This window comes from Triturus cristatus, chromosome 4_1, assembly GCF_964204655.1.
Source record: "Triturus cristatus chromosome 4_1, aTriCri1.1, whole genome shotgun sequence".
Lineage (NCBI taxonomy): Eukaryota > Metazoa > Chordata > Amphibia > Caudata > Salamandridae > Triturus > Triturus cristatus.
Window position 1 is genome coordinate 428,225,967 of NC_140585.1, and position 26,657 is coordinate 428,252,623.

The window sequence follows — 26,657 nt, forward strand, 5'->3', positions numbered from 1 at the left end:
CTGAAGGGAGTGGCCAGAGAAAGCGGAAAATGGCTGGTTTCAAATGGGGCGCCTATGCTGCGGCCCAGGCGACTTCAGCAGCGTGTCACTGAAATGAATGGCAAGGGGCAGGGCCAGGCCCCCTCAAGACAGAGCAGTGGGTAGCAACAACCGGAGCACTCCCTTGCCTTCGCGCTAGTCCCAGACATCCTGATTGGACAATGGGAGCTGAGGGAGTGGGCTGCGGAAGAGCCCGCCGACAGCCGCCAGCTCTAACTCTGGCACCAGGCCTGATCGGCATGCAGCAGGTGCGCTGCACTCCATGTGCTGCTGGCTGTGCATGCATTGCTTGGGACGGACACCGGCCGCAGTCACAGCACAGCAGAAGACTACCGACAGGATGGGGTGCGACAACAGGCAAGTGCAATTCCATTTTGGTGCCCTGTGTCCGACATGCTCAGGTGGAGCCCATCTACGTACTTTGTGTTTAGTGTTGCCCATCAGCATAAAACTTTGCCAGCAGGTCAGAATGGCACGGGTTATTAAACGTGCCGGCCTCAGACACCGAGTAAGCCTGAGCTCCACCCTTAGTAAAAAGGCGGGTTTTCGGGTGGCATACTTATGGCTGAGTAGTTATCCGGTGGGTGCTGGGAAATCTCGGGGGTCGGCGATGGCCGCATCATTTAATCCTGGGGACATGTGCTGGAAGAGTGGCAGAGCCTCGTTCACTCACGCGGATGCCAGATACAATTGATAGCATTGTTTAGGTATTGAGCTGGTTAAACTTTGGAGAGTGTTTTACATTGCAACGCTTTGGCATCTTTGAATGTGGCACGTTTAAACAATGCATTATTTGGACGTGATTCAATTAATAATTATAGTCACATTCGGGAATAGTTTGTGGATCCGTACATTCTTTTGGAATGCTTGCTCGCTAACACATTGAGATGGTAGTGAATGAGTGTCGAAAAAGCAGATGGAATTTATTTGTTTGAGCAACAGCACATATGGAATAAACACTCACCCCCATACAGTGTTTTAAAAAACCCATAATTTGACGCGTTTTAAATAGGTGCACTTTTTAGTGCATGAGAATAGTTGTTTGATCACCGACAGATGGGATTTTTAATGTTGTAGGAGCATTCAACCCATCATGATACCACATATGGCATATTTATTCAGGTCGGACTTGCTCGCTTTGCTCGCTCGTGGCACAGCACTCACTCACCCAACTTTTACGCCCCCCCAACTTCAAAAGTCACCAGCCGCCACTGACTGGGTGTGAGTGTCTAAAAAGTTTCAGCGCTCCGTCCATCATCTTTGTGTTTGCTTTGTTCTCCCCAAGTTGGCAGGATATACCCAGACGTGGGTCCCTTGCTCACTTTGCCACTGGATTCAAGCTAGCCTGGCTGATGAGGGAGTGTTACCTCGAAACCGGTCCCAGGATGCTAGTTTCTGGTTCAGGGAAGACCTGGCTTGGCAGTTAGGGCTGGACTGTTCCCATGAGGCACAGGGTCAAGACTGCTTTGAATATAGCTGGGTCTGAATTGAGGTGGTGACGTGAGCTAAAGAACGATGATGGATTTAACCCAGATCTGTGACTGGGGGTGAGTGTCTGAAAAGTTCCAGCGCTCCGTCCAGCATTCTCCTCTGAGTCCTAAAAGCAGACACCTGCGCGACTCCCAGCTCTTGTAAAGACTACCCCTTTCCTGCACTGAGCTTTAAAAGCGGACCCCTGTGCGAGCCCGGCCTCCAGCCCTAGAAAAACTAGCCCTCCCCTGCCCAGAGCCTAAAAGCGAACCCATGCACGACCCCCAACCCCGGCCCCCAGCCCTTCTAAAAAAAAAACCCCTCCCCTGAGCCCTAAAAGCAGACTCCTGCGCAACCTGCCCTGGCACCCAGCCTTTTTTTAAAATGCCCACCTCCAGCCCAAAAAACATAGCGCACCCCCCAGGCCCAATCCCCCTACCTATCCACGATGACCAGGCAGCTTTTCCGAGGCACTGCATAAAGAGGAAATGGAAGGGTCTCTCTGTTTCCTCTAACACCACCAATAGTCTTCACCACCCTTCCCACACATATGCCCTTACCACCAGTACAACACATATACCTTGACCATACATACCTTTACAACTTGATTCGTTGTAAAGGCATGCGTGGGAAAGGCATATGTGTTGTAAAAAAATCGGTTGTAAAGGCTACGCATGTTAACAGCCGCGTTGTAATGGCTGCTTCCCGTTTGATTTGAGTATGTGGGATAGCATTCTTGCTCAATGACTTGCAGTGATGTTTGATCCCATGTCCTCATTCCATTGAAGTCTATTTATGTCGTAGAGTTTCAAGTTGTCCCATTTGAGTAGTCTGCATACCACTGAGCTATAATGTTTGCTAGAGTCCCTGAAAATATGTTCCCAAACACTGCATCAATCATATTTCCTCTGCCTCTCAGGATGTTAAGATATCCTTTAACTACCCTCTTAATTAAGACATAAATCTGTAGTTCACTAACCAGCATTTTTAATCCCAACATACTACTAAATAGCATTACTTTACGTGTGTCTCTTAACTAACGCCTATCTGAATTTAGCTGAATTAACATTTAATTTCTTTAGCTTTTTAGGGGATTTGAAGACTATCATAATTTACTTTAACTTAATTGTTTTGTAGTTTTATACTAGTAATTCTCCCTAAATCCTTATGTACATTTTAATGTATTTTTAGTTTAAGCAGTCTCCAACCCTCACCATCCATAAATTAGCCGTGGAGAGGGGTCCCTGTTCTGTCATTTGCCTAAGGAGGGGGTGTTAGACCTGGCATCCTTGGCATGGTTTCCCCTGTCTTTTTGCCTCTACCTCCTGTATTTTTTGACTGTGTGCTGGACTTCGTTTTAGCTGGTTTATGTACTCTGGGCACTCTACCACTATTGAGTAGTGCTAAAGTGCAAGTGATCCCTGTGTAAATTATAATTCTGACTGGCTACCCATGATTGGCTTATTTGATTTACTGGTAAGTCCCTAGAAAAGTGCACTTTGTGTGCTCAGGGCCTATAAATCACATGCTACTAGTGCGTCTGCAGCACTGGTTGTGTCACCCACGAGTAGGTCTGTAAACGCGTCTCAAACTTGCCATTGCAGTGTCTGTGAGTGAAGTTTTAAACTGCCATGTCGACTTGACAAGTGCACCGCTTTGACAGGCCCAAACCTTCCCTTTTTCTACACATAAGGCATCCCTATGGTAGGCACACAGAAGTCCCATGGGCAGGGTGCAGTGTATGTGAATGGTAGGACATGTGTTTTACATGTCGTGATAGTGAAATATTGCCAGCCTTGTAACATCTTACAAGTGTAACTTTCAATTAGGAAGAGACAGAGAAATGGAGTTTGGGCTCCCTGAACTCCAAATTTAAAGATACATCTTTTAGTGAAGTTGTTTTTAAATTGTGTGTTTCAAAAAGCCACTTTTAGAAAGTGGGTATTTTCTTGTTAAACCACCCTGTGCCTCTGTCTGCGTGTGGAATCAACGTCTGATTTAGACTGACAGGGGCATATCTGTGCATTCACTCTAGACAGTCACACAAAAGGAGCTGCAGTGTGCCCTGCATATCCTGACAAGCCAAACCCAGGCTGATGGGTCTTCCTGAGCTAGCATGGTAGAAGGAGTGGTCACTGACACCTGATGAGGGCGGTGCATGTCCTCTCAGAATACTGTCTCCACCCTCCCCCTCTACCCCCCTAACCCTCCCAGTCTGTCTGGAACCAAGGCTGGGCAAGGCAAGAACTTGTAAACAGCAAAGCCTTTCTTTTGACGTATGCCAACTTTAGAGGCTAAAAGGGGCATATGTATTGGAACTAAAACCCCAGACTTTTAGAAGAGTTCTGGATCGCGAAGAACCTCTACCAAGGAGAAGAGCTGAAGAGCCGTGAGGAGGCGCCCTGCCCCTTTGCAGTGTGTTGCTTTGCTGGGTTGGCCTGCCGCTGCTGCTTCTGCATTTGAGAGGACAAAGGATTGGACTTTGCTGTGTATCCTGCTTGTAAAGTTTCTCCAAGGGCTTGTGTGTGCTTTCCCCCTGCTAAGAAGTCTCAGGACCATCAAAGACTTCATCTGCAGCATCTCTGAACTCCACTGCTTGGAGTTCTGACCTGCCTTGTAGTGCCAATTCCAGTTCTGAACCCTTGGAGGTTGCTTTGCTGCTTGAGACCATCAAAATTGACACATTGCTCTTCCAGTGCCTATTTTTCCAATGCAACACTGCAGTGCAGGAGAAATTTCCATGAATTTCCAAAGAAATTGAGACAGCACCTGCCCGCAGCCGAAGAAACCGTCATAGCATGAGTTCAGGGCACCGTGTATCCCAAGTCCAAGACCACTGCACTGACTCCGATGCAGGCCCTGCTGTGCGGCTGAAAGATCAACGCATCGTGGGACTGCGGCTGACGAAATCGACACAGCGGTTGTTTGCTGCCGCTGCATCGACCTCCAGCGCTGTGTTACTGTGTGTGTTATGTACAAATACTTTAAACATTGCCTCAGAGATAAGCCTGACTGCTTGTGCCAGGCTACCAAGGGGGTGAGCAGGGGTTATCTTGGGTGTGTAATTCACTTATCCTGACTAGGAGGAACGACCTCTACCTGGACAGGGTGCACACCTCTGCCAACTAGAAACCCCCATTTTTAAAAGAAGGGTAATATCTTTCTTACAGCGCCATGACATACACAATTCACCAAAACCACAATAACCAACATCCAATCACAATGAAGCCATATTCCACATGAGCCTATCATGCTAAAGCCCCGCATGATAATTGCTGACAGTACACAAATTAGAACTCTAGACTTCAGCTCGTGGGAGATATTTAAAAAGGAAATTCTGAGCACATTCAATATCACACGAAAATTAATTTGGGGGTATAAATATTAATGAAGCTAAGCCGCAAGTGACAAAGAATTCAGCGCTATGCACACCTCGGAGAGCTGTGCATGCCTAATGCGCTGCAGGCTTGGCAGAGAGGGCGGCGTTGGCCTCAGTACATGGCACTCTGGATTTCACAGTTCTCGCACCGCAGAGCTATTTCATATCCCCGGATATCTTTATTGACGCTATAACTATGTTGGGAGCTGCAGGTGTTCCTGTTCCTGGCTTCTGGTGGCCCTCGGAATTGGCAAGCCTAATTTAGACAGTGAAATGCTGATAATAAAACAAGCCGCAACGAATCATTTTTGCAGCCTGGGGTTGACTTTTATAGCTTAAACTCGCAATGCATATGAGCCCACGCAAGCATAGTTCATTTGGGCATTGTGCAGAGCAAGCGTGCACTGTCCCAAGCTGTGCAGTGACAGACACCGTTTTAAGTGTGCACGTCGTCAGGCGTCGGTCAGGACAGTGCACCCTATCACAGAAAACGTGCCTGTCTTGGGAACACCGCATTAGGGACAGTGGAGGCTGCATAAAGCGAGCTGCCCTCTCATTCAAGAAACGCAGGGATACTGTGAGTAATTGAACCCGCTTGGAGAGGGGCCTGACTCCCATGCTCCCTCCCAGGAGGCACCCTAAGGACTCCCCAGGTATCGACCTGTGTCGCAGGGCCGGACCAAACTGCACTGGCTTCCAGTCGCCGAGAGGAGTACATTGAAATCAACATGCCGAGCTTACAAGGCATTGCCAAGGTCGCTCCAGAGTATTTCAAAGATGAATTTGTCTCCAGCAAGAAAGCTACGATCTCCTACTGACAAGCTTTTGGTGGTCCCCAGAATCAGCTGAGTACCGGCGGTGGGAGGGGGGGGGGGGGGCCTTTTTCGCAGGAACAGCAAAACTCTGAAACATGCTCCCCTTAAATTTCAAAACAGCTCCAACGTTATCTCTCTTATGAAAATAATGAAAATATTAAAAATCTGGCTCTTTGATAACTAGCTGCAGTACGCTTTGTATCTAGTATCATTTTTTGGAAAAAGCAGCGCCGAGAAGCCTCAGGGCATTCGAGCGCTATAGAAAACTAGAAATCAAACCAATCTAAGGGAGCAGCGGCTGTGCACTACATGTGTGTGCAGCACACTCCGTGCACATGCTGATGCCATGATTGCCAATGCACTCCTACATGTAATATGATGCAGATGCAAAGGGTTCCCTCATTTGCATGGGGCCACCCCTAATACAAATGAGGGAATGTCCCTTTGGGATTGCAATCCCACACATTTACCACCGGTGTGATCCTTGTTACAGAGGGACCTCGCAAGAGCTGGCAGCCCCCTCGGTAACATCAAAGTGCCCAGGGTGGAAAAAGCAGCCACGTGCTGGTCGCCCCTCAGCCACTTTATCTCACACAGCCCCAGAAATTAAGCGAAGCCGAGTACAGCAAAGACACAATGCACCAGGACTCCATTTGAGCCTCTGTGACCGTGTTCTTCCCCACTGCATCCTGCTAAAAAGAGCTCCACAGCTCGTATTCCGCTTTTATAGCGAGTTCCGGCATACTTTATGTACCTCACATTCACTGCCCTGTGAACACCTCGGTGATAAAACCACCCCACACAAAAGCAAGCACCCGCAGCACATCCCAGGAGGAAGGGAGTTATGCCTGTGCAATCCATCCAGTGCACCTGAAAGTACAGCACAGCCGTGGCTTGAAATAAACCAAGGTGCATGAATCAAGGGCCAGCACCAGGTGCACGTGCCGTGGCTGCCGGGGATTGGCTTCCGGGGTGGGGTTGTCTTTTCATGTGTACGATGATGGGGATGAGCCCCAATCAAGCACAAGGGCGCACTAGAGTATTGTAATGTAGTGAAAGTAACCGGTCATTGGGATCCGGTCAACAAAGCTGCCTGCACGCCCAAGTGCAACTTAGTGCACGTTTAACTGCATCTTTAAGGGCAGAATTTCGTAAATTAAATCTTTCAAATTTCGTAAAAATTGTCTAGGAGTGAAGCTGCTTTCAGTGGAATGCTTGTGGGTGTTGTAGGGTCGATCTCAATGTCAAGTCATGGGGAACACCCACCGAGTCACAGGTTTGTGGGTTTTCACCAAACGCTTGAGCAGTCAGTTTCCCTGTACATTTAACCCTGTTAAAGGCAAAACTAAATGAGTATTTAGAATATTGTGCTAGTGTAGAGGAAGGTAGTTCTCAAGAGGGAGAAACAAAGTTTTACATTTTGAATGCAAACTTGTGTTCCATATCTGGACACAGAAAGGTTTATTAGTGCACTTCCTGCGCCTATAGGGTTACATAGGTGAAGTCACAGAATCCCAAAAGCACTCCTGAAAATCTGAATTTTACACCGAACATAGGAGTAGGTCTATAGGTGGACTTTTCTGACTACCTAAAAGCAACTTTTGTGAAGCCGAACTACATTTGTAACCTCCCTATGACCTGTGCATGGTCTCAGAGCGCAGTGCTTCTGAAATGTGACCCAATTGTCCAGTTGCTGGCACTGCCATCACATGCCATCATGTTTGGTTGGCTCATCGCTGTTGCCACCAGCTTCGAGCTGTACTCCGTTCAGAGTTGGTTGTCGGCTCCTCTTTGTGTCGAATAGGAGGTATCCAGGCCTTCACCTTCCTGAGACTTCATTTGACCTCTATCTGTAGGAGGACCATGATCAGGAAAGGGCTTTTCGCTGGTGAAGAGGCCTGGCCCCGGAGGTTCAAGGATGAGGGAGCGGGACATTGAGTATGTACCGGGGAGGTGCTCCGTTGACAGCCACCCAATGCAGAGGATCCATCGAGCTAAGCACTCGGCCAAATACTAATCATTCAGATGACCCGAGACATTTATACAATATCTTGTACCAGAACCGACTCCGGCAGATAGTTTGCAATCACTGTTTACCTTCTACGCCAGTGTGCCCTAGCCTCAGGGCTCTTTCAAACCGCTTTTGCAATCAAATGTTATGTTATGGTATGTTAATAACATTTATATAGCGCGCAAATACCACTGGTCCCTTGGCGCTTGTGAGCTGACGGAGACATGCTGCAGGGGGATATAGCCGGTAAGATGGCTCCACGAGTTGCTTCTCGCTGCTTTGTTCTGGAAGTCACAAGATCAACCTGTCAAAGACAGCCCTGTCCAACCTCCCTTAGAGATTTCTAAATTGAAAACTGATGACTCAGATAGTATTTAGTAATCAATGTCTGCTGCTTACATGGATGGAAAATGAGAGCAGTGTGGCAGTGAGTGATACATAGAAATAAACAGATGCGTATTATTTGAGGCAATCAACTGGCTCCCAAATTACATCTGTGCAGAGAAGAGTGGTGTGTCTGCCAGTCTCTGCTTATTTGGCAAGTACTTTTATGTATTATTCGTGCAGAGAAAACAGCAGTGCCCTTTGCCAACACGCATGGCCATAATTATTTTTAAAATATCTTTAAAGTAAAAGCTCGTTTGCAGAGACATTTTAGGCGTAGGTAAAGCGGGCACCCGCCCAGGGGTCCCATCTCCCAAGCCTCCCTCCATTAAATTGATCGCTCTTTCACTCTAACTCCCTTTGCAGTTTATCCATTAGAAGCTCTACCTTCTTTCTGCCCTACCGCGACATCTGTGTCGCCACCAGTGTCATTTTAAGGACTTTCGGGCCCTAAACTGCATATAGTTTAACTGTTTTGTATAAAAGTTTGAGCATAATTCAATATTGTTTGGCATCATGCAGGCTTGAATGAACAGAAAATCGACAGAAATTCGAAGTTGTTCTAAACAGGAGACCCCAAAATACGTCCTACCCAGGGTCACAAAATAGACACAGTGTGTTTCATCAACTTGCATGAAGGCAACGGAAAGATCAGGAGGCAGCATCGGTGTTACTGATAAATAACAAACACAATCAACATTCATCTATTTGTATGGAGACGAGGTCTGTGCTGGAGTGCTACCTATTCATTAATGGCTAGACCGACTTCAGTTTTTGCGGTTTAGTCTGCATGGCAACTCTTGGACACATTTTTGGGTTGATTTCAGCACTAACCCATTGTACTACTTTGGAACTTTGCCTGCAACACATTAAGAAACTGTTCACATAACAATCTCAGCATATCAAAATACTGGACAGCGCACGCATTTTCACCAAAACCTAATTAATAGGTAAGAGGTAGGTTTAGTTTCACTGCAACCCCAAAAACAAAACGTAGGTCAGAGGCCGGAACTGGGAACTACAATCCACATGCGTCACCCATCGGAAGTGCCCTCACTGGAGAGGAGGGTGAGAGGAACCCAGTAGGCTACACATCCCTCCTTGTGGTAACGCCCTTGCAACACTGGCGCGGAGGTTCCTTGGCATGGGACGCGCGCCATGCCACCACAACCAAGTCCCACTGCGTGAGAGGTGGGCAGCCAAACCATCTGGCCATAGTGAAAGATGTGTACTCATAGAAAGGTACAGAGAGATTATGTGCATATTGAGAGAGACGTAAAGCAGAGTGGAGCGGAGGCAGATGAGATTGGAAAGAAATGTCAGGGGTACGACACGGTAGTAGAAAGATGCAAAGAAAGATCAAGACAGCTGTATAGAAAGAGAAAGAGATGGAGACAGAAAAATGGAAAGAGAAATAGTGAGACGTAAAATGAAAGTTATAGAGAGAAATGGAGAGAAAGAATTATGCAGAGCAAGAGACAAATATATTGAAGGAAAAAGAATTGGAAACAGGTCGAGAGGTGTAGCAGGTCAAAATGCTGCACCAGTTTTGAAGGCTAGACTTCCGTCCTACACAACAGTGCTGCCCATCTCTGAGGCGGTTTTAGAATCGACTCATTCACTGTAAAGGTGAAACGTCATGATCGGTAGTAACGAGTCAATCTAAGGGCATGACATTACATTTCTTTTCAACCAATCACAGTGTCACTTAAAATGTAATTTTACTCAAAACATTACATTCTGCAGCTCTGAGCTCCACCTAAATCACGAACTACCTCATGCAGAGTAGTAGCAAAAACATGTACTTAAGAGAACCCTTATAAGCTCCAGCACTACTTTGTGAGGGAATGCCGGGCACTGCTCTGCTGCCCACCAGTATTAAGAAGCGCAGAGAGGATTATAAGGAGGCCATAAGCTCTTCCATGGTCCAAGTTCGGGAGTAATAACACGAACACCAGGTCACTCAGTCAGACTGAGAAAGATGTTCGGGTGGAAATAAAGTAATTAAAGTCAACACATAAGGCTCAGGTCCCTCCAGAACTCCTTACTGTAGCGCCAACATACAATCTGATTTGTGGTGAGCACTATGAAAAGTTAGTATAAACGAATTCACTCATATTAACCTCACTCAAATCAAATGCACTTTCATGTAAAAGGTATGAACAACCTATGGCCTCGAACAGGGGTTTGGAGGTGCATTTCTGCAATCCAGAGGGTGCTTGTTCGCATGGTGCTGGGTTTTATCACTGACCCTCGTGGCCGTACAGTGTAGTGATTGGTACAATCTGCATTATAAGAAGGCAATTTTTCACTTTTGTGTTTTGTCTCAGCGTGGGGAGTTTTTGAACCATGTATTTAGTGTCCGGGGAGTGAGCTGCAGGACTTTGCCATTTATCTTTCTCCAAATGGGCCAACCACTCTGCATTGCCCAGCAAGCTGCATTTATTTATGTGGTTAGTAGTTGCTCTGGCTGCCATCTGTACTTTGTTGGATTGATGTTGTGTGCCATAGGTTGAACACAGCGGCGGCCAGCACGGATCGGCGGCAGGAGGGGGAGAGGACGCGGGGAAAGCAGGTATTAAAAAATAAAAAAAATTCCCTCTCGCCGCTTCCTCGCCGAGTCTCCTAGTCCTCCCTCCCTGGCCTGAACAGGAAGCACACCCAGGCTCTCGTGTTTCGGTGCTCAGACGCTGACTGGGAGCATGGGCATGTTCTCCACGCCGGCTGCATGGAGAGCATGTGAAGTGTGCAAGACTGGCCAGCCGGCCCACGAGTCGTGCAGTCATTGCACACTTAGGAGGGTGCTACCACTTCTCCCCTGCCCCGCACCCTCATGCAAAGCTGCGGAAGTAGGAGAAAATAAAATTATAATAACATGAGTTATTAACATTTTATTTTCCCTTTCATTCACTTCTGAAAAGCAGTGGGGCGACGTTCCTCCACCTTAGCGGAGGAGCCGCCACTGCTTGAAGGCAGAGTACCTATCTTGTTCTGTTCATATTCTGAGCATCGTTTTTCTGAGGTATGATTTGAACTCTTGGACTTTAAAGGGTGTGCGGTAGTCTTAAGACCACTGGGCTTGAACCCATGAACCCAACTCAGGAGGCAGGATTCCTTCCGTGTTACGTGAGGGAAGGGTGAAAAATCTCAAAACTTTAATTCAAACTTGAAGCCTAGATGAGTATTAAAGGGCATTATATATCATGAGCGGCTGCTGGAATGTACTAAATGGCTTGATGTTGGAGGGGTCAGGACTTGCAAAAATGTTCAAACCAGCCCGCTCCCTTCGTCTCCTTACACTATCGCCCCCTCTTTCCATCCATCCTCCCTCTCTCTTATCCCACGGTGGTTTCTTACTCAATACCCCCTCCGCCTCTCTCTCAAAGTCTGCTTGTGCCTTCTGCCATTAATCTCAGGTGACGCGGAATGGGGATGACAGGGCACCAAGAGGCGCCTGGTCTTTCAGACCCGGCCCCCGGGGGCTCCAACCCGCTGGAGAAATGTCAAATGGAATAAAAGGCCTGGCCGGCTCTGCTAGCAGCAAGCACGAAAATACAGAGCCATTTGGTGGCAGGTTTAGAGGAATGTGAGGGTGGGGGACAGTTTAGAAGCTCCTCGGTGGCACTCATTCTAAAAGCAGACTACATCATCTGCCTGAAGATGGCGTAGGAGAGGACATTGGCTTCACATCCAGGGAGCTTGAAAGATGGCGGAGACCTGCAGGGTGCAGTTTATCAAGCACGACCAGCTCAGCCTTCTGAGGTTGCACTAAAGACTGCCTCTGACCCTCATCCTTGACTGAAATGGTAACCGTGTCCTGAGCGCGGATATCTCGCTCTCACGAATGATGGCGCTCTTGGTAAGCTGCTCGCACGAACGTGGGTGTAAACCGGTGGCAGTCTTGATTTGCGATGGGAGTAGAGTCCTTGCTTGAAAGTCATTCTTGTACTTAAACACGAAACTCAGGTGTGGGATTGTTTTTAATTTAGCAAGAGTGTATGCAGGGTTCTGCTCTTCCCCTTCTTGTTTTCCCCGGAGATGTTTTCCGCAGTGGGACCGGCTTCCCTCTGCCCATCCGTCGCCCAGCCCCCTGCGAGCTCTGTGAGTAGAAGCCTCGTTTCTGTCACAGAACCTGCTTTCAGGCCATTTCACTGCACTGCACCTGGTCAACTTAAACTTGCAGGCGACGACATTCAACCCTGCTGTCCAGGTAACAGGTGGCGATGCTACGGCCACTTCCGTGGGGGGAGAGGGGGGTCAGTACGCGCCTGAAAGGCCCTAGGTCCACTCCAAGTCTCTGCTTCCCTTCACTCTCCCCACTGTCTCCTGGGTGTTTCCAATGGAGGCCTCTGTCCCTCCTCTCGGACTCAAACTAGCTCTTCTTTACGGGCTTACAACCGTTAGTGACCCCTGGACCTGTCACGTGGCTTAGAAAAGGTTGCGTTGTTGGTCACTTGACGAGTCTGTTTTGTGGGGGAGGGAAGCTGGCACTTCTATTGTCCTGCTGTACCTCTTGGGCGCATGCGCAGGATGCCAGGACTCCAGCTGCACATCTTTTTTGGGTTGTAAGGTAGCTGTGCTGTTACTATGTTCTGCTTCTGTGCATGAGTGTTCTAGAGTGCCTATGCATACCGATCTCGACGCTGCCACACGCCCTGCACCGTTCTTTCCACTAGGACCGTTTGCACGGCCCATACCCATGCTGTGTTTTAATGAAGCTTAGAAGAAATGTTTCTTATCTCAAAAGACAAAATGGTTGCCAATATAAATGTTCGTTTCTACAGCCCTGTATTCGGGAACAGATCTGGGAAGTAAAACCACTGCCCAAGAATATTTCCAAATATTATTTCTTTTTCTAGCTTAATGTGGGCATTGCTAAATTAATTCAGTTTTTATTTTCTCCACTTGGCTTGGGGCTAACTCTAAACTACCTACAGTTGATGGGATTAGACTATCGATCTTCACACATCTTTTGAGAGATCGTTTTCATGTAGAAAGTTGCATGAGATCAAACATGGAGCAGCTGGGTGCCAGCCAGGGTGGAGGTCTCCTATAAGCAAAGCCCGTTGTCGTGGATAGGCACCCATCCCCTCACACAACTATTGAGGGAACGGGTGCTGCCATTAAGTATTCTACCTCTGGTTGTAATGTGATGTTGAGTGGATAACTCGATGCAGGGATTGTCATTCCCCTTTCTCACCAATTCTACGCACCCAAGGGACGAACCTGGCATTTCAAGCAGATGCCACGGAGTCTACGTGAGTAAGTGAGGTGGCAGCTTCTCGGCTGCATGTCTGGACGAAGCGTGGACTGGGAAACAAAACCATCCCACAAACCTACAATCTTGGCACTCGGGCTGCGTCCTGATGAGTGGTGACGACAAGAAAACAGAGGAGGCTGAAGAAACCCTGGAGGATGGGAAGAAGATACAAACAGTCGGTGAGGAGAGCAGAGGACATTGGGAGATCCCACCACTGGAGGACCCAGGTCCAAAGGGGTCATGGAGATGCACCGAGAATGAAAGGACCATAGTAAGGAGGAACAAAATTTAAATGCTGAAGATTCGGAGAATCCCTCATGGTGCTGCTACAATAAATGGTGGCAAACATATCATGGCTGTTTTGCACATAAATTTACCTTCTGCGACCAACACTTACCCCAGGATGAGGAAGAACAGCCACCACATATTACTCACAAGGCTTCAGAAACAGTGTGAGTTACGCAGGAGACCCGTGAGGCCTCTAGCTGTAGAAAGAGTGCTGGCATCTACTAGTCCAGAACCCGTACAGGAGGGCACGCACACTAATTAGGCCTGGCACATGAGAACAACTGCATGAGACGGGCACCAGCGAGGAAAATGGCGCGAGATGCCACAACTCAACAACCTGAAGGAGAACTGCGAAGACCCGCACTACTGTCCTAGTTGTGAGACGAGAATGTCCTTCGATGGAGACGTACATGGTGTGAGGGGTGCCATGGAGGAAGCACACCCAAGCGAACCAAACTGAAACCTGAGTTAAGCCATGGGATCAACTGGCTGGATGCAATGCTATTTTTGGGCCCAATTTTGCTCTCATGAAGAAAACAGAAGGCTCGAATAAGCAATACTCAACTAGTGATGTCTGTGGTACGGTAACTAGACATAATATCGAGAAAAAAAAATCGAGTAGCCAGAATATCGAGTTTTTAATAACGAATGGACAGAATATCGACTTGCAAAAATATAGTGGTGAAGAATATAGAAAAACAGGTAAGAAATATCGATTGCAATAATATAGAAGTAAGTAATATCGACAGTCATAATATAGTTGTTAAAAATATCGAATTTTTTATAGTGTTTTAAGTGTTAGTATATGTGTTAAAAGTATGTATTAATATTGGAATGTATGTTAGAATATTTTTAAATTAATGAATTTTATATTTTTTTATTTTTTTGTAATTTAATTCCGTAGCGGGTTGTGGGTTTATAGGGGAGTAGGGTGGGAAGTAATTTAATTATAGTACATTAAATAATAATTTATAGGAATTATTAATTATTTTTAATTTAATTTTGCGTTTTACTTCTGTAGCGGGTTGTGGGTTTATAGGGGAATAGGGTGGGAAGTAATTTAATTATAGATTATTAAATAATAATTTATAGGAATTATTAATTATTTTTAATTTAATTTTGCGTTTTACTTCTGTAGCGGGCTGTGGGTTTATAGGGGAATAGGGTGGGAAGTAATTTAATTGTTATTAGTTAATTATTAATTGGTATTGAAAATTAATTGGTTGTTGATGAATTATTAATTGGTAAATAATTAGTATTAATTGGTAATTAATTTGTATTAATTGATAATTATGTTAATTGTATTCATTTAATATTTGTAGCGGGCAGTGTGTTTATAGGGGAATATGGTGACAAGTAATATAATTGTAAATAAATAATTATTTAATTTATTTGTGTATATTGTTAATTAATATATCTTTAATTTAATTTTGCGTTTTACTTCTGTAGCGGGTTGTGGGTTTATAGGGGAATAGGGTGGGAAGTAATTTAATTGTTATTAGTTAATTATTAATTGGTATTGCAAATTAATTGGTTGTTGATTAATTATTAATTGGTAAATAATTAGTATTAATTGGTAATTAATTAGTATTAATAGTTTAATTGATAATTATGTTAATTGTATTCAATTAATATTTGTAGCGGGTATTGTGTTTATAGGGGAATATGGTGGGAAGTAATATAATTGGAAAAAAATAATTATTTAAATAATTTGTGTATATCCTTAATTAATATATTATAAATTAATTATTAATTGGTATTATTTGCATTTATTAATGTTTGTTATTGAAAAACAATTGTTTGTTAATTAATTATTAATAGTTAATTAATTAAACAAAAATTTATTGGTATTTATAAATAATCAATTCTTGTGTGATTGGTAATTAATTGTAATACTTATTTTTGTATTAATAATTAATTAAAAAAAATACATTTATTATTTTCTCTACTATTGCACTTACTTGAGTGGGAATAGTAATTTTTACCCCTACGCTATCCAATGCTTTCCCTATTATTGCACTCTCTGGAGTGTGAATATTAATTTTTACCCTCCCGCTATCCAACACTTTCCCTACTGTTGCATTCTCTGGAGTGGGAATAGTAATTTTTACCCCTACGCTATCCAATGCTTTCCCTACTGTTGCACTCTCTGGAGTGGAAATAGTAATTTTTACCCTACCGCTATCCAACGCTTTCCCTACTGTTGCAGTCACTGGAGTGGGAATAGTAAATTTGACACTCCCGCTATCCAACGCTTTCCCTACTGTTGCACTCTCTGGAGTGGGAATAGTAATTTTTACCCCTACACTATCCAACGCTTTCCCTACTGTTGCACTCACTGGAGTGGGAATAGTAAATGTTACCCTCCCGCTATCCAACGCTTTCCCTACTGTTGCACTCTCTGGAGTGGGAATAGTAATTTTTACCCCTACGCTATCCAACGCTTTCCCTACTGTTGCACTCACTGGAGTGGGAATAGTAAATGTTATCTTCCCGCTATCCAACGCTTTCCCTACTGTTGCACTCTCTGGAGTGGGAATAGTAATTTTTACCCCTACGCTATCCAATGTTTTCCCTATTATTGCACTCTCTGGAGTGGGAATAGTAATTTTTACCCTCCCGCTATCCAACGCTTTCCCTACTGTTGCATTCTCTGGAGTGGGAATAGTAATTTTTACCCTCCCGCTATCCAACGCTTTCCCTACTATTGCACTTACTGGAGTGGTAATAGTAAATTTTACTCGCCCGCTATCCTACACAGAAAATATTGAATATTTTTAATTAATATCACGTTAAGATATATGTATTAATTTTTTTTTTACTTACTTTAATTATTCATTAAGTTTACTGTTATTTAAGTATTTTTAAGTATGTGTCAGTTAATTATATGTATTATTTCATTAATTTAACATTACTTTTAAAACATTTAAAAAATTCGATATTTTGACTAACTGTATTATTTACAACGATATTTTGGATTCGATATTTTTGTAATTTCCTGTTTGGAGATAGGACTTCGATATTTTGGTATTCTATATTTTGGCATCGAGATTTTTGTAAGTCTATATTTTTTTAGTCGATATTATGTCAGTGATCCCTGTGGTACTCAGGGCAAGTGGCCCAACTTTACCCTCTGAGAAAAGATATAAGGGGGTCCATACAGGTAGGATACCTATGTATGCCTCTAGAAATCAATGCCTGGTTGTCATCTGATGCTCAACCCCTGTTTCTCCATTCCACCAAAGAGTGCCTGGCCTGAGGGCCTTTCCCAATTTCTTCTGACCCTATTTCCCCATGCTTCCCAGTAAACCCTCAGCCACTCTCCGTTACCATTTACTCCTGTCTATCCCCCTTTGCGCGCAGTCACCACAGGGCGCATACATGTGTCATCCTTTGTGAAAGTAGCAGCAGTCTGTAGGGCAGAGGATCCCACGTATGTCACTAGGAAACGTGGACTACACCTGAAGACTACAATGATGAGCAGGACAAGTCACCATTCGTGGGACAGTGACAACCGCACCGCATGGGAGCTTTCAAAAATGAAAAATATATATATTAATACAGCTGCCCTGAGAATATTTTACCCAAAGCTTGAGAATGACTCTTAGAGGAGAAATGAGAAGGTGTTTTGTAATTACGTTCCTTTTTAATATCTTTATATGCATTGTAGCCACCTTGGGATACTTTTAAGAAATGTTCTTCTCAATGGTGACTCATGGTTACATGTCATGTTCACCTCTCTAATCTTAGCGGAGTAATGGAGATGACATAGTGTTTTTTAATGTTCGTGATATCCACAGTGCATCTGAAGCAATAAGATATGCCCTCAGTGGAGCGGATAGAAAAACGACTGTTTTCACTGTGAAGGCTGCGGTTTCACATTTTAATGCTACGATATATTTAGGTTACAACCAAAAGGTACATTTAATCATGCTTAGCTTCTGTAAATATTAGCGCCAGCTCTGGTTCGTGCTTTTTATGGTCTTCCTGTGTTATGCATTTCAAGATTTTAATGAATCAACATTTCATTATTAATTTAGAAAAAAGGGCACAGAGTGTATACTTTTGTATAATCCTTCTGGTGTAACGTACATGACGTGGACTGAATTTTCAGATTTCCACTTGCGATTAATCTGGCTGTTATGTACATGATAATAGCCAATAAAGATGATTATTTAAGGTGCAAACACTTAATATTTCTCTACGTTCAGCAGACAAGAAAGCGTCCGGTGAGTTGGTCACTCTCCAAAGAAATCTATATATAATCTTTAACACGGAACTGCCTGCCGACGATTAAGATAGCTATTACCAGGACTTGAGTCGGGGTACCACGCGGGTGGACGGCGTCCCCCCACTTATTTTACCGGGAGCTCGATAACGGGAGGAAATGGAGCCACACATTCACCCTTTGGCCTCTCTGGGGCGAGATCGGAGCTAAATCAGAACGCTGCTCACGCGCTGGCTTCTCTAATGCAATCGCATCTAAGGGGTGAGCGAGGGGAGGCAATGAGTCTGATGGTGCAAGCCACCTTTCGTGACGTCACTTCCTGTCGTGACGTCAGCGTCACCCCACTTTTTTTAGGACTTGTGCCCTGGCTATTACTATTACCAAAATCAATGGTACACATTTTATCAACTTCATAAGGATGAAAGATTATGTGAACCTGTGACCTGAAGGACATATGCGGATGTTAGCAGCAGGAGAGTTAACCTACTGAGCTGAGCTGTGCTGTGCAGGAGACACAAAACTTCACTACAACACTACACAGGGCTAGGCAGGCAGGAGCAGTGCGAGCGCCCCAAAGTAAACGAGCATTACACGGGTTGGTCTGTCCGTCTGCCCATGGCTCTCCCTCCTTTCTCACATTCCCCTCCCACCGGAGGGTAACCTTCAGAAGAAACTATCGAGCAGTGGCAAAGCCAAGAGGTCTCACCCAAGGGAGAGCTATTGGCTCTGTCAATTTCTTTTAGCCATAATGTTTAGCAGCACGGCTGCTGTGTAGCATGGCTGAAAGCTAGAAAAAAAGTGCTATGATGACGTTGCGGCACCTCGTGTGAGGTAGCTGCGCTTTAAAAACTCTATTATTATAATGTTACCAGCGCTGACTGGAGAGGAGCAGTGATCCGCTTCCTAGCAAGAGATTATTCTGATGTCTTCACAAAAAAAACATTTAATTATCTTACATCCGACCCGAAGTTCGTCATGTTGGTGGGGGGTAGGTCAAGCAACAATGTGGGACGGTGGTGGGAGGAAAGGGGTGGAAGCAAAAGGAAAAAAATGTACTTCTGAAAGCAGGGAGCAATTGAAGGACACTTGGCAAGGGAAGCAGTACTTGGGACCTGCACCAGGGTAGGAGCAAGCACACCGAAGAAGTGAAGCTGGCACTCGCTGACCATAGAGATGCAAGGAAACTAGAGTGACATTGAAGCCAACAAATGGTAAAGCAATAGGCAGGCTTTAAGGCCTCTGTAAGTAAACACAATGTCTTGCTATCAACAGTATGTATTGTCTCAGGTGAGACCTAAAGTATGTGTGGGTATGGGGCTCAAACTAATGGACATCATTTAGGAATGGGCAGGGGTCGCAGCTGTGTTTTTCTTCCTAAAAGGCCAGGGGTCGCAAAGTAAGTGCCAGGAGTAAGTAGCAGGGAGCAAGCTAGACTTCCATGCTGCGACCCCCTGACTACCCCCTAATGACGTCCATGCTCAAACTGTCAAACAGGCAAAGGTACCCACCAAACATACTGAAGAGCATAAACCAACTAACAGTGCTCCAAAAACATTTAGGGGCACTAGGATGAAGGCAGGAGGGTGTTTAAGGAAGGATAGGGATGTTGCCTGCTTGAGTGCAAACATCCTGTGACAATAAGCCTTTACTATGCAGGACCTTTACCAAACACTCTTTGCCACCCAGGTAGGTATTTATACCATCACCATGCTGTACTTTACCACACACAATTATTTTTATTTAAATAACATAACTTTTATGTTATTGAAAAAAGTGACTTTAGGGCTTAGAGCTGGGTAAAGGAAATGGGAGACAAGGGTGATTTTAAGGCTCAGGTGAGGAAAAAGGTAAAGGGAGTTAAAGGTGACTTGAGGGTTCAGGGGGGGGAAGAGCTAAAGGGAGGTGAGGGTGATTGGAGGGTGGAGGGGTGGGTAGAGGTAAAGGGAGGTGAGGGTGATTTGAGGGTGGAGGGGTGGGTAGAGGTAAAGGGAGGTGAGGGTGATTTGAGGGTGGAGGGGTGGGTAGAGGTAAAGGGAGGTGAGGGTGACTTGAAGGTTTAGTGGTGGTTAGAGGTAAAGGGAAGTGAGGAAGCACAAGCGTTGGGGTGGGTAGAGGTAAAGGGAGGTGATGGTGACTTGTGAGTTACAGGATGGGTAAAGGAGGTGAGGGTGACTTGAGAGTTCGGTGGTGGGTAGAAGAAAAGGCAGAGGAGGGTGATTTGAGGGGTGGAAGGGTGGGTAGAGGAATGGGAGGGGAGGGTGACTTGAGGGTTCAGTGGTAGGAAGAGGTAAAGTGAGGTGATGGAAACTTGAGCGCTCAGGTGGTTGGAGGGAAAGGGAGGTGAGGGTGATTTTAGGGTTCAGAGGTGGGTAGAGGTGAAGGCAGGTGATGGTGACTTGAGGGCTCAGGGATGGGTTGGGGTAAAGGTGGGCGAGGGTGACGAGCTTTATTTGCTGAGTAGAGATAAAGAGACAAGAGGGTGACATGGGTGGGTAGAGGTAAAGAGAGCTGGGGTGAGAGGTAAAGGGAGGTGAGGGCTCAGGCGTGGATAGTGGTTAAGGGAGAGGTGGGTTACTTGAGGGTTCAGGGGTGGGTCGAGGTAAAGGGAGGTACGGATGATTTTAGGGTAGGGCAGAGGTAAAGGTGAAACACCCTTTTGAAATCACTGCATGTTTGATGATAAATAAAACAAACTCTAAAATATAACAGAGGTAACCAACCAATAAGTAAATGTGACACAGCACCAAACGTTGATTTAGAAAAATACACACTGTATGGCAACAGCTTCATCAATAAAAGCATCAGGTGGACGAAATATGTGTTTCTGAAACTGATGACATGCCACAAAGTTTAGTTATTGCTAGTTGTTTGCATTCAGCTCTTGGAAATACCAGGAAACACAAGCTTCAACTCAATTTATCAATAAATAAACTAGTACTTGGTCCACGCTCCAAGAAAGAAAAGAAACACATGGAGACGAAGTGAAGCCTAAAGGTGCTGACACGCGATCAAAAATAAAAAGGAAGAGAATAAGATGATTGGCAATGATGCCAACCAAAGGTAAGTAACGAGTGGACTAAAAGCTCCCTTTTAGAGGTTTTTTTAAAAAAAAGGTCTTTTTTAGAAACAATAGAATGTCGCAAGCAACAGCGCATGCGCTGTCTCAGGCGAGATGTAAAAACTCATTTTACAGTAGCGTGTTTTCTAACATAACATATTAGGCTTCGTACAACCCAAATGGACAAATGGATGACAACTCATTGTTACGGATAGTTAGCACTCGTTAAGCACACCATGTGCCATTAGTTTGGGGAGTTGTAGGTTTTGGAGTGGATGACACTACAGGCAGTGAGGTCCGCAGAGGTGCCTATTGTCCTGTAAAAAGCGGAATCAATGCTCATCCTACATTACTCCTGGTACTGTATAGAATGTGCGTGTGCCAAGCTCTGCCACGAGCTAAAGTGATACGATAAACTATAAGCAGTGGGCATGGTTATGGTGCTTTGAGCTTCGCAGATCAGCATTTCTAAAATTAGAGTTTGTGGTGGTTATTGGAGCAGAAGACAAAATGTGCAGACCCTGCAAATAGTGATCACACTCAGGAAGAATCGTCAGACTGCGCATGAACATGAAGCTGGTGGGCAGAGAAAGGCCCGGCTGTTAAACTCACTTGGGTAAGGCCACAGCGAGAGATGCAGAAATCAACAAAAACGGGCTCGTTTCTGAGAGAATGCGCATGCAGGGCACGGGATATTCTACAGAGACAAAAACAGATTAGGGAATTAGTACTATTTCTGAGAGAGATTTTTAAAAATCTGGAAATAACAGATAAAGAAAGAAGGAATATGCAGTTTTCCGCCACATTTATGAAGTAACTAGATAACACAAAGAAAAACTCTTAAAATGTGAGTGAACATACAGAATGCCGCGTTACCTAAGATGAGAACGTAAAGGGATAATTTGAACTACTCAAAAACATGCAGGCTGTGGTAAGTATGAAAATGGATAAAAACATGCAGGCTGTGGTAAGTATGAAAATGGATAAAAACACGCAGGCTGTGCTAAGTATGAAAATGGATAAAAACATGCAGGCAGTGGTAAGTATGAAAATGGATAAAAACATGCAGGCTGTGCTAAGTATGAAAATGGATAAAAACATGCAGGCTGTGCTAAGTATGAAAATGGATAAAAACATGCAGGCTGAGCTAAGTATGAAAATGGATAAAAACACGCAGGCAGTGCTAAGTATGAAAATGGATAAAAACATGCAGGCAGTGGTAAGTATGAAAATGGATAAAAACATGCAGGCTGTGCTAAGTATGAAAATGGATAAAAACATGCAGGCTGAGCTAAGTATGAAAATGGATAAAAACACGCAGGCAGTGCTAAGTATGAAAATGGATAAAAACATGCAGGCAGTGGTAAGTATGAAAATGGATGAAAACATGCAGGCTGTGCTAAGTATGAAAATGGATAAAAACACGCAGGCAGTGCTAAGTATGAAAATGGATAAAAACACGCAGGCAGTGCTAAGTATGAAAATGGATAAAAACATGCAGGCAGTGGTAAGTATGAAAATGGATCAAATCCATCTACCCTAGATTGAACAAATAATTCTTTGGGTCATTCCCACACCACTCACTTCACTAGTCACATCATGTACACCTGCAGCACTTTTACACGGAACACCACCATGGATTGCAAGGGGATCATCCATGAAGGTTGCATCTATTAAAGTGGCGATGCACTATCGCAGCGAAAGAGGTGATGAATCCAACATGATTTTCACTCCACCATAATCACGTGATCATTGAGTTAAAGGCTGAACAGGGGAAGACTGCTATCGGGGCCTTCACATTTATCCAACATTCGTCATATGGAGAGTGTCAGAAATTGGATTATGGGGTGCCCCTATCAACTTAATGAATCCATTATGGTTGGGTTAAAACACAGTTCTGAAAGAATTTCAGCTTGAACCCTGGTAGATATGAAAAAGCAGCCCAGGCAGTCCCCAGAGAGATGTGTTTTAAGTTCAAGCAGTACCAACAATTATAAAGCAAAGAAAACATAATTAAATACCCAAATCAATTTACTAAAATAGCTATAAAATTAATGAACAAAATGGCAGGAAGATCATGAAATGTTCAGGCAAAAAGCACATAGAAAAGTCGAGCGCCATAGGAAAAGCAACAGTTCATGGTGGACCAGGACCTAGGTACAATTCCAGGCAGACCACAATGATGGAGAGGTTGGATACACAAAGCGGGTCCACCTGGTTAAAGATTTGAACTTCAAATTAAATCTTCAACTGCTCGAAAAGATTTGTTTGGCCAGTCATGCAGCCACTAGCTCCTCGCGGCAGGCTTCTGGGCACCTCGTTTCTCGGCAGCCAAGTCTCCAGCTGGGAATATTCCTCCTTAGTCAGCAGGGTGCCTTGGAGTCAGGCGTCCTTCTGCTTTTTGTGTTCCTGAAGCAGGTAAACAGGAGGCCAAGCACTTGTCCCTTGGACAGCAGTTCCCGTCCCTGGAAGGCAGCAGGATTCAGGCATTCTTGTGTCTTCAGTGAGTCCTCTTTTCCTGCACGACTCGGGGCTTTCTTCTTCAGATGGAGGCTTCGCACATCCAGGAATGTTCTGGGAATGTGATGTTTCAGGTGCCAGATTTATCCTGTACACTAGCCAGTGATTTGAGAAATTCTACCACCTAACCCTAGGTATCATCTCGCAGACCAACCACCTCCTTTTGCATTACTTGCTCTTCGCTTTACTGGAGCATATGTTTCAAGATGGCAGAACACAGCTACCATTATGCAGGCATGTCCCCGGCTCCTTACCGACACCATATTCAGATAATCTGTGCTCCTACTTTACAGTCAAATTTGTTTCTCCTTTTTATGGGGATTGGTACCGGGATGTCTGGGAGGGCCCTGGGAACGAATAGGAAAAGCCTCTTTTACTCCCCAAAGCCAAAAGAAGCAGTGCTTTCGCTGGATATATAACAAGCATTGGCATAGCCAATAGGTCTCGCCTTTGGGACCTTATAAGTGTTTAGCCATGCAACAGTTGCATAACTAAATACTTATAAGGTCCCAAAAGCGAGACCTATTGTCTATGCAAGGCGGCCCTGAGGCCGCGAAAGTGAAAGTGATCGAGATCACGATCAAACATCAAAGCGGCCGTGCGGCCGCGAAAGTGAAAGTAATCGCGGTAAAGCGCGGCGCGCGCGCCCGCGCACATGCACTGTAGCAGTTTTTGGAGCCCTCTCAATAAGTCTCGCCAGACCAGCGCATGCGCTGGGCCAGGTGAGACCTAAAAATAGGGTCTTCTTACATGGCAATGACATGTTTCCCTGTTGTGCATTTAGAGCACAGCAGCGCTCCTTGGAGACATATACGTTTTGATATATGTGTGGGTGGTATAAAGATACACTGAAACCCACATGACATTTAACTTTCCACATTATAGGTGCACTTCAGGCACCATTTACAATGGACTTATAGGAAAGTTAAATATATCAGTCAGGTTAGGCGCAGATTAGCAGTGACACAGTGTACAGAGTCCTAACACCAGCAAAAACAGAGTCCGAAAAAAGGCAAAAAATCAGGAATGACCATGCAGAACACGCAGTTTTGCTACAGTTGGGTAATGAAGAAGATCGCGGATGGGACTGTCAATGCTTTTATAGCAGGAATCTCATTACCACCCCTTTAAATTGGCGTAATCTTTCACAATTGTACTAAAAAAGTGCAAGAGATAATCTTACAATTGTTATAAAGTATATGGAACCCCAAGAGGGACACATCTTTATGAAAAAAGATGCACATTTCTTCAAATGAGTTGGATGCCTCTGTAAGGCAAGATCAGACCAGCTTGAAAACTGGAGGAGGAATATAAACCAAAATGTGAAAATAATGCACTCCTAATGAGCACATCCTGGTGAAACAGAGGGCTTAATTTGAGCCAGTGGTTTCAGGTGCTCAGCCCCGGCGCTTAATCATTAACACAGCACTTTGCCTGGGCACCAGTTAAGTAAACATTCATTTAAGGGGAGATTAACCGATTTGCCCAGAATCACAGGATGTTGAGCCAATGCCGAACCTGGTTCCCCAGCTCCAAAGTCTACAGCTCTGGTCATTACGCCACATCATCTCCCCAATTTCATGGTCTGCAGTTGGTGCTGCCTCATGACGAGAGCCCCGACACTTATGTTTTTTACAAATTAAACACTGGTGAAACTCATGACCTCTAACAAAAAGTGAATGTTAAGAACCACTGGCCACATAAGCAAATAAAAGTGCAAGCAAGCTTCAGAGTTCACTCTAAACAGGTGCAAAAGAAGAAAGCGTGACTTGGCTAGGATAAGACAGTGGCGACGTGGTGCCAGCATTGCAGATGTGCCTCGCTGTAGTCATTTCTTTTGCAAATGATGCACGAGTCTGCTTCCACAGAGACTAGATCACAGAAGAGAGCCCAGGCTAATATCCATGTGCTTTAGCCCCGGGCAAACATGAGGAAAATTGATTCGGTCATATTTTACCTGCCTGCAGGAGGGGGATAAAGTAAACAGACCTTGCTCAATTTTCCCCTGTGAAGCTTTGAACTATGGTTTTATTCCACTCCTTATTTCACAAGCCACGAAAATGGTGCAAAACATTTGTTGTATGCCACAGCCTTGCCTTCAACATCATTATAACTCGCTATCATCCTGCGATGTCTTTATTGATGTTACTTGTGTTTGTGGTTCACCTCTTTCAGCTCAAAAGGTGCTTTTCATCTCGTTTGCCACATTCTTAATGCAGGCTCCATTCATTCTTGAGTCCGTGTCATGTTAGTGGGAGAGAGTGTCAGTTTACATTAAACGCTCAGACTGCACTGAACAAATACATGGGCACGCAGTAACATGACAGCTTCATTCCCTTTCATGGGCCAATCCGCGTAGAGATGCCAGCGAGGGGGATCCAGGCACTTACATATAGTCAATCTTTGAAAGCAACACACAGGATGAACCTCACCGCTGAGGAGAGCTCCATTAAACATGACTCCAGCGATGCCGTGTGAGCAGGTCTTCTTCAGCAGTGACGTTTGTAAGTTTCACATTCTGTATATCACTTCCTGTATAGTAAGCCGATTGGCACAGTCCTTCCTTTCTATTTCATCAATATTTGCCGAAGTAACATTTTGATCCATCTAAAATTTGGTGTCGTTAAACCGAGGAATAGTAACATTTGTTATTAACAGCACTTAAAAATGGCACTGTATAAAAAAACAGGTTATTATTTATAGCGGACTCTTTCACATTAACGTACAAGTTCTTGCTTTTTTTTTTTGATTGCTTGCTGCACCGTTCTCCGTTTGTGCTGCTTGTCTAGTGGTTGTTTAAGACAGGCTGCTAATGCTGTACAGGCTGTATTTTGTGTGATAGATACTAATGATTGAGACAGCGTCACCTCCCCTCTGCACAAGAACACACACAACCACAGATTTGCATCATCCCCTCCTGTGGTGTGGAGTGAGTATGGAAGCACGGGAAAATGGAGTCTGACTTCTAGAGATACCCTCGCCATTTTTATAGCACAAACTTGACCCATGGGGGTATCAGAGCGCTTTACAGATTTAAATATTTACAGAGAGCCGCACTGTGATAGTAATACAATCAATGTCAATGTAATGGTGTCAACCAGCCATGTAGGCCATATAGTGAAACGAAGGAATGACGGATAAAAAATATGTGATCTTTAAACAAATTTACGTCTATCTACCACCATGCATGTGTGCCAAGCTGTGT

At 44.7% G+C, this 26,657-nt stretch overlaps 1 protein-coding gene across 10 annotated transcripts in view; it reads right to left on the reverse strand.

Annotated features, from left to right (window-relative positions):
* TSPAN9 (tetraspanin 9) overlaps positions 1-26,657 on the reverse strand; it is an 828,427-nt gene that overhangs the window by 536,291 nt on the left and 265,479 nt on the right. For 6 of the 10 annotated variants that reach the window (XM_085652573.1, XM_085652568.1, XM_085652562.1 and 3 more), the window contains one exon: positions 21,545-21,629. The exons of the other annotated variants lie outside the window; for them this stretch is intronic. Coding sequence is in view for 3 of the 6 variants with exons in the window: in XM_085652562.1 (XP_085508688.1) it covers positions 21,545-21,612 (68 nt within the window). In the remaining 3 variants the exon portion in view is untranslated. The remainder of the gene's footprint in view (positions 1-21,544; positions 21,630-26,657) is intronic. 10 annotated transcript variants of the gene reach the window in all.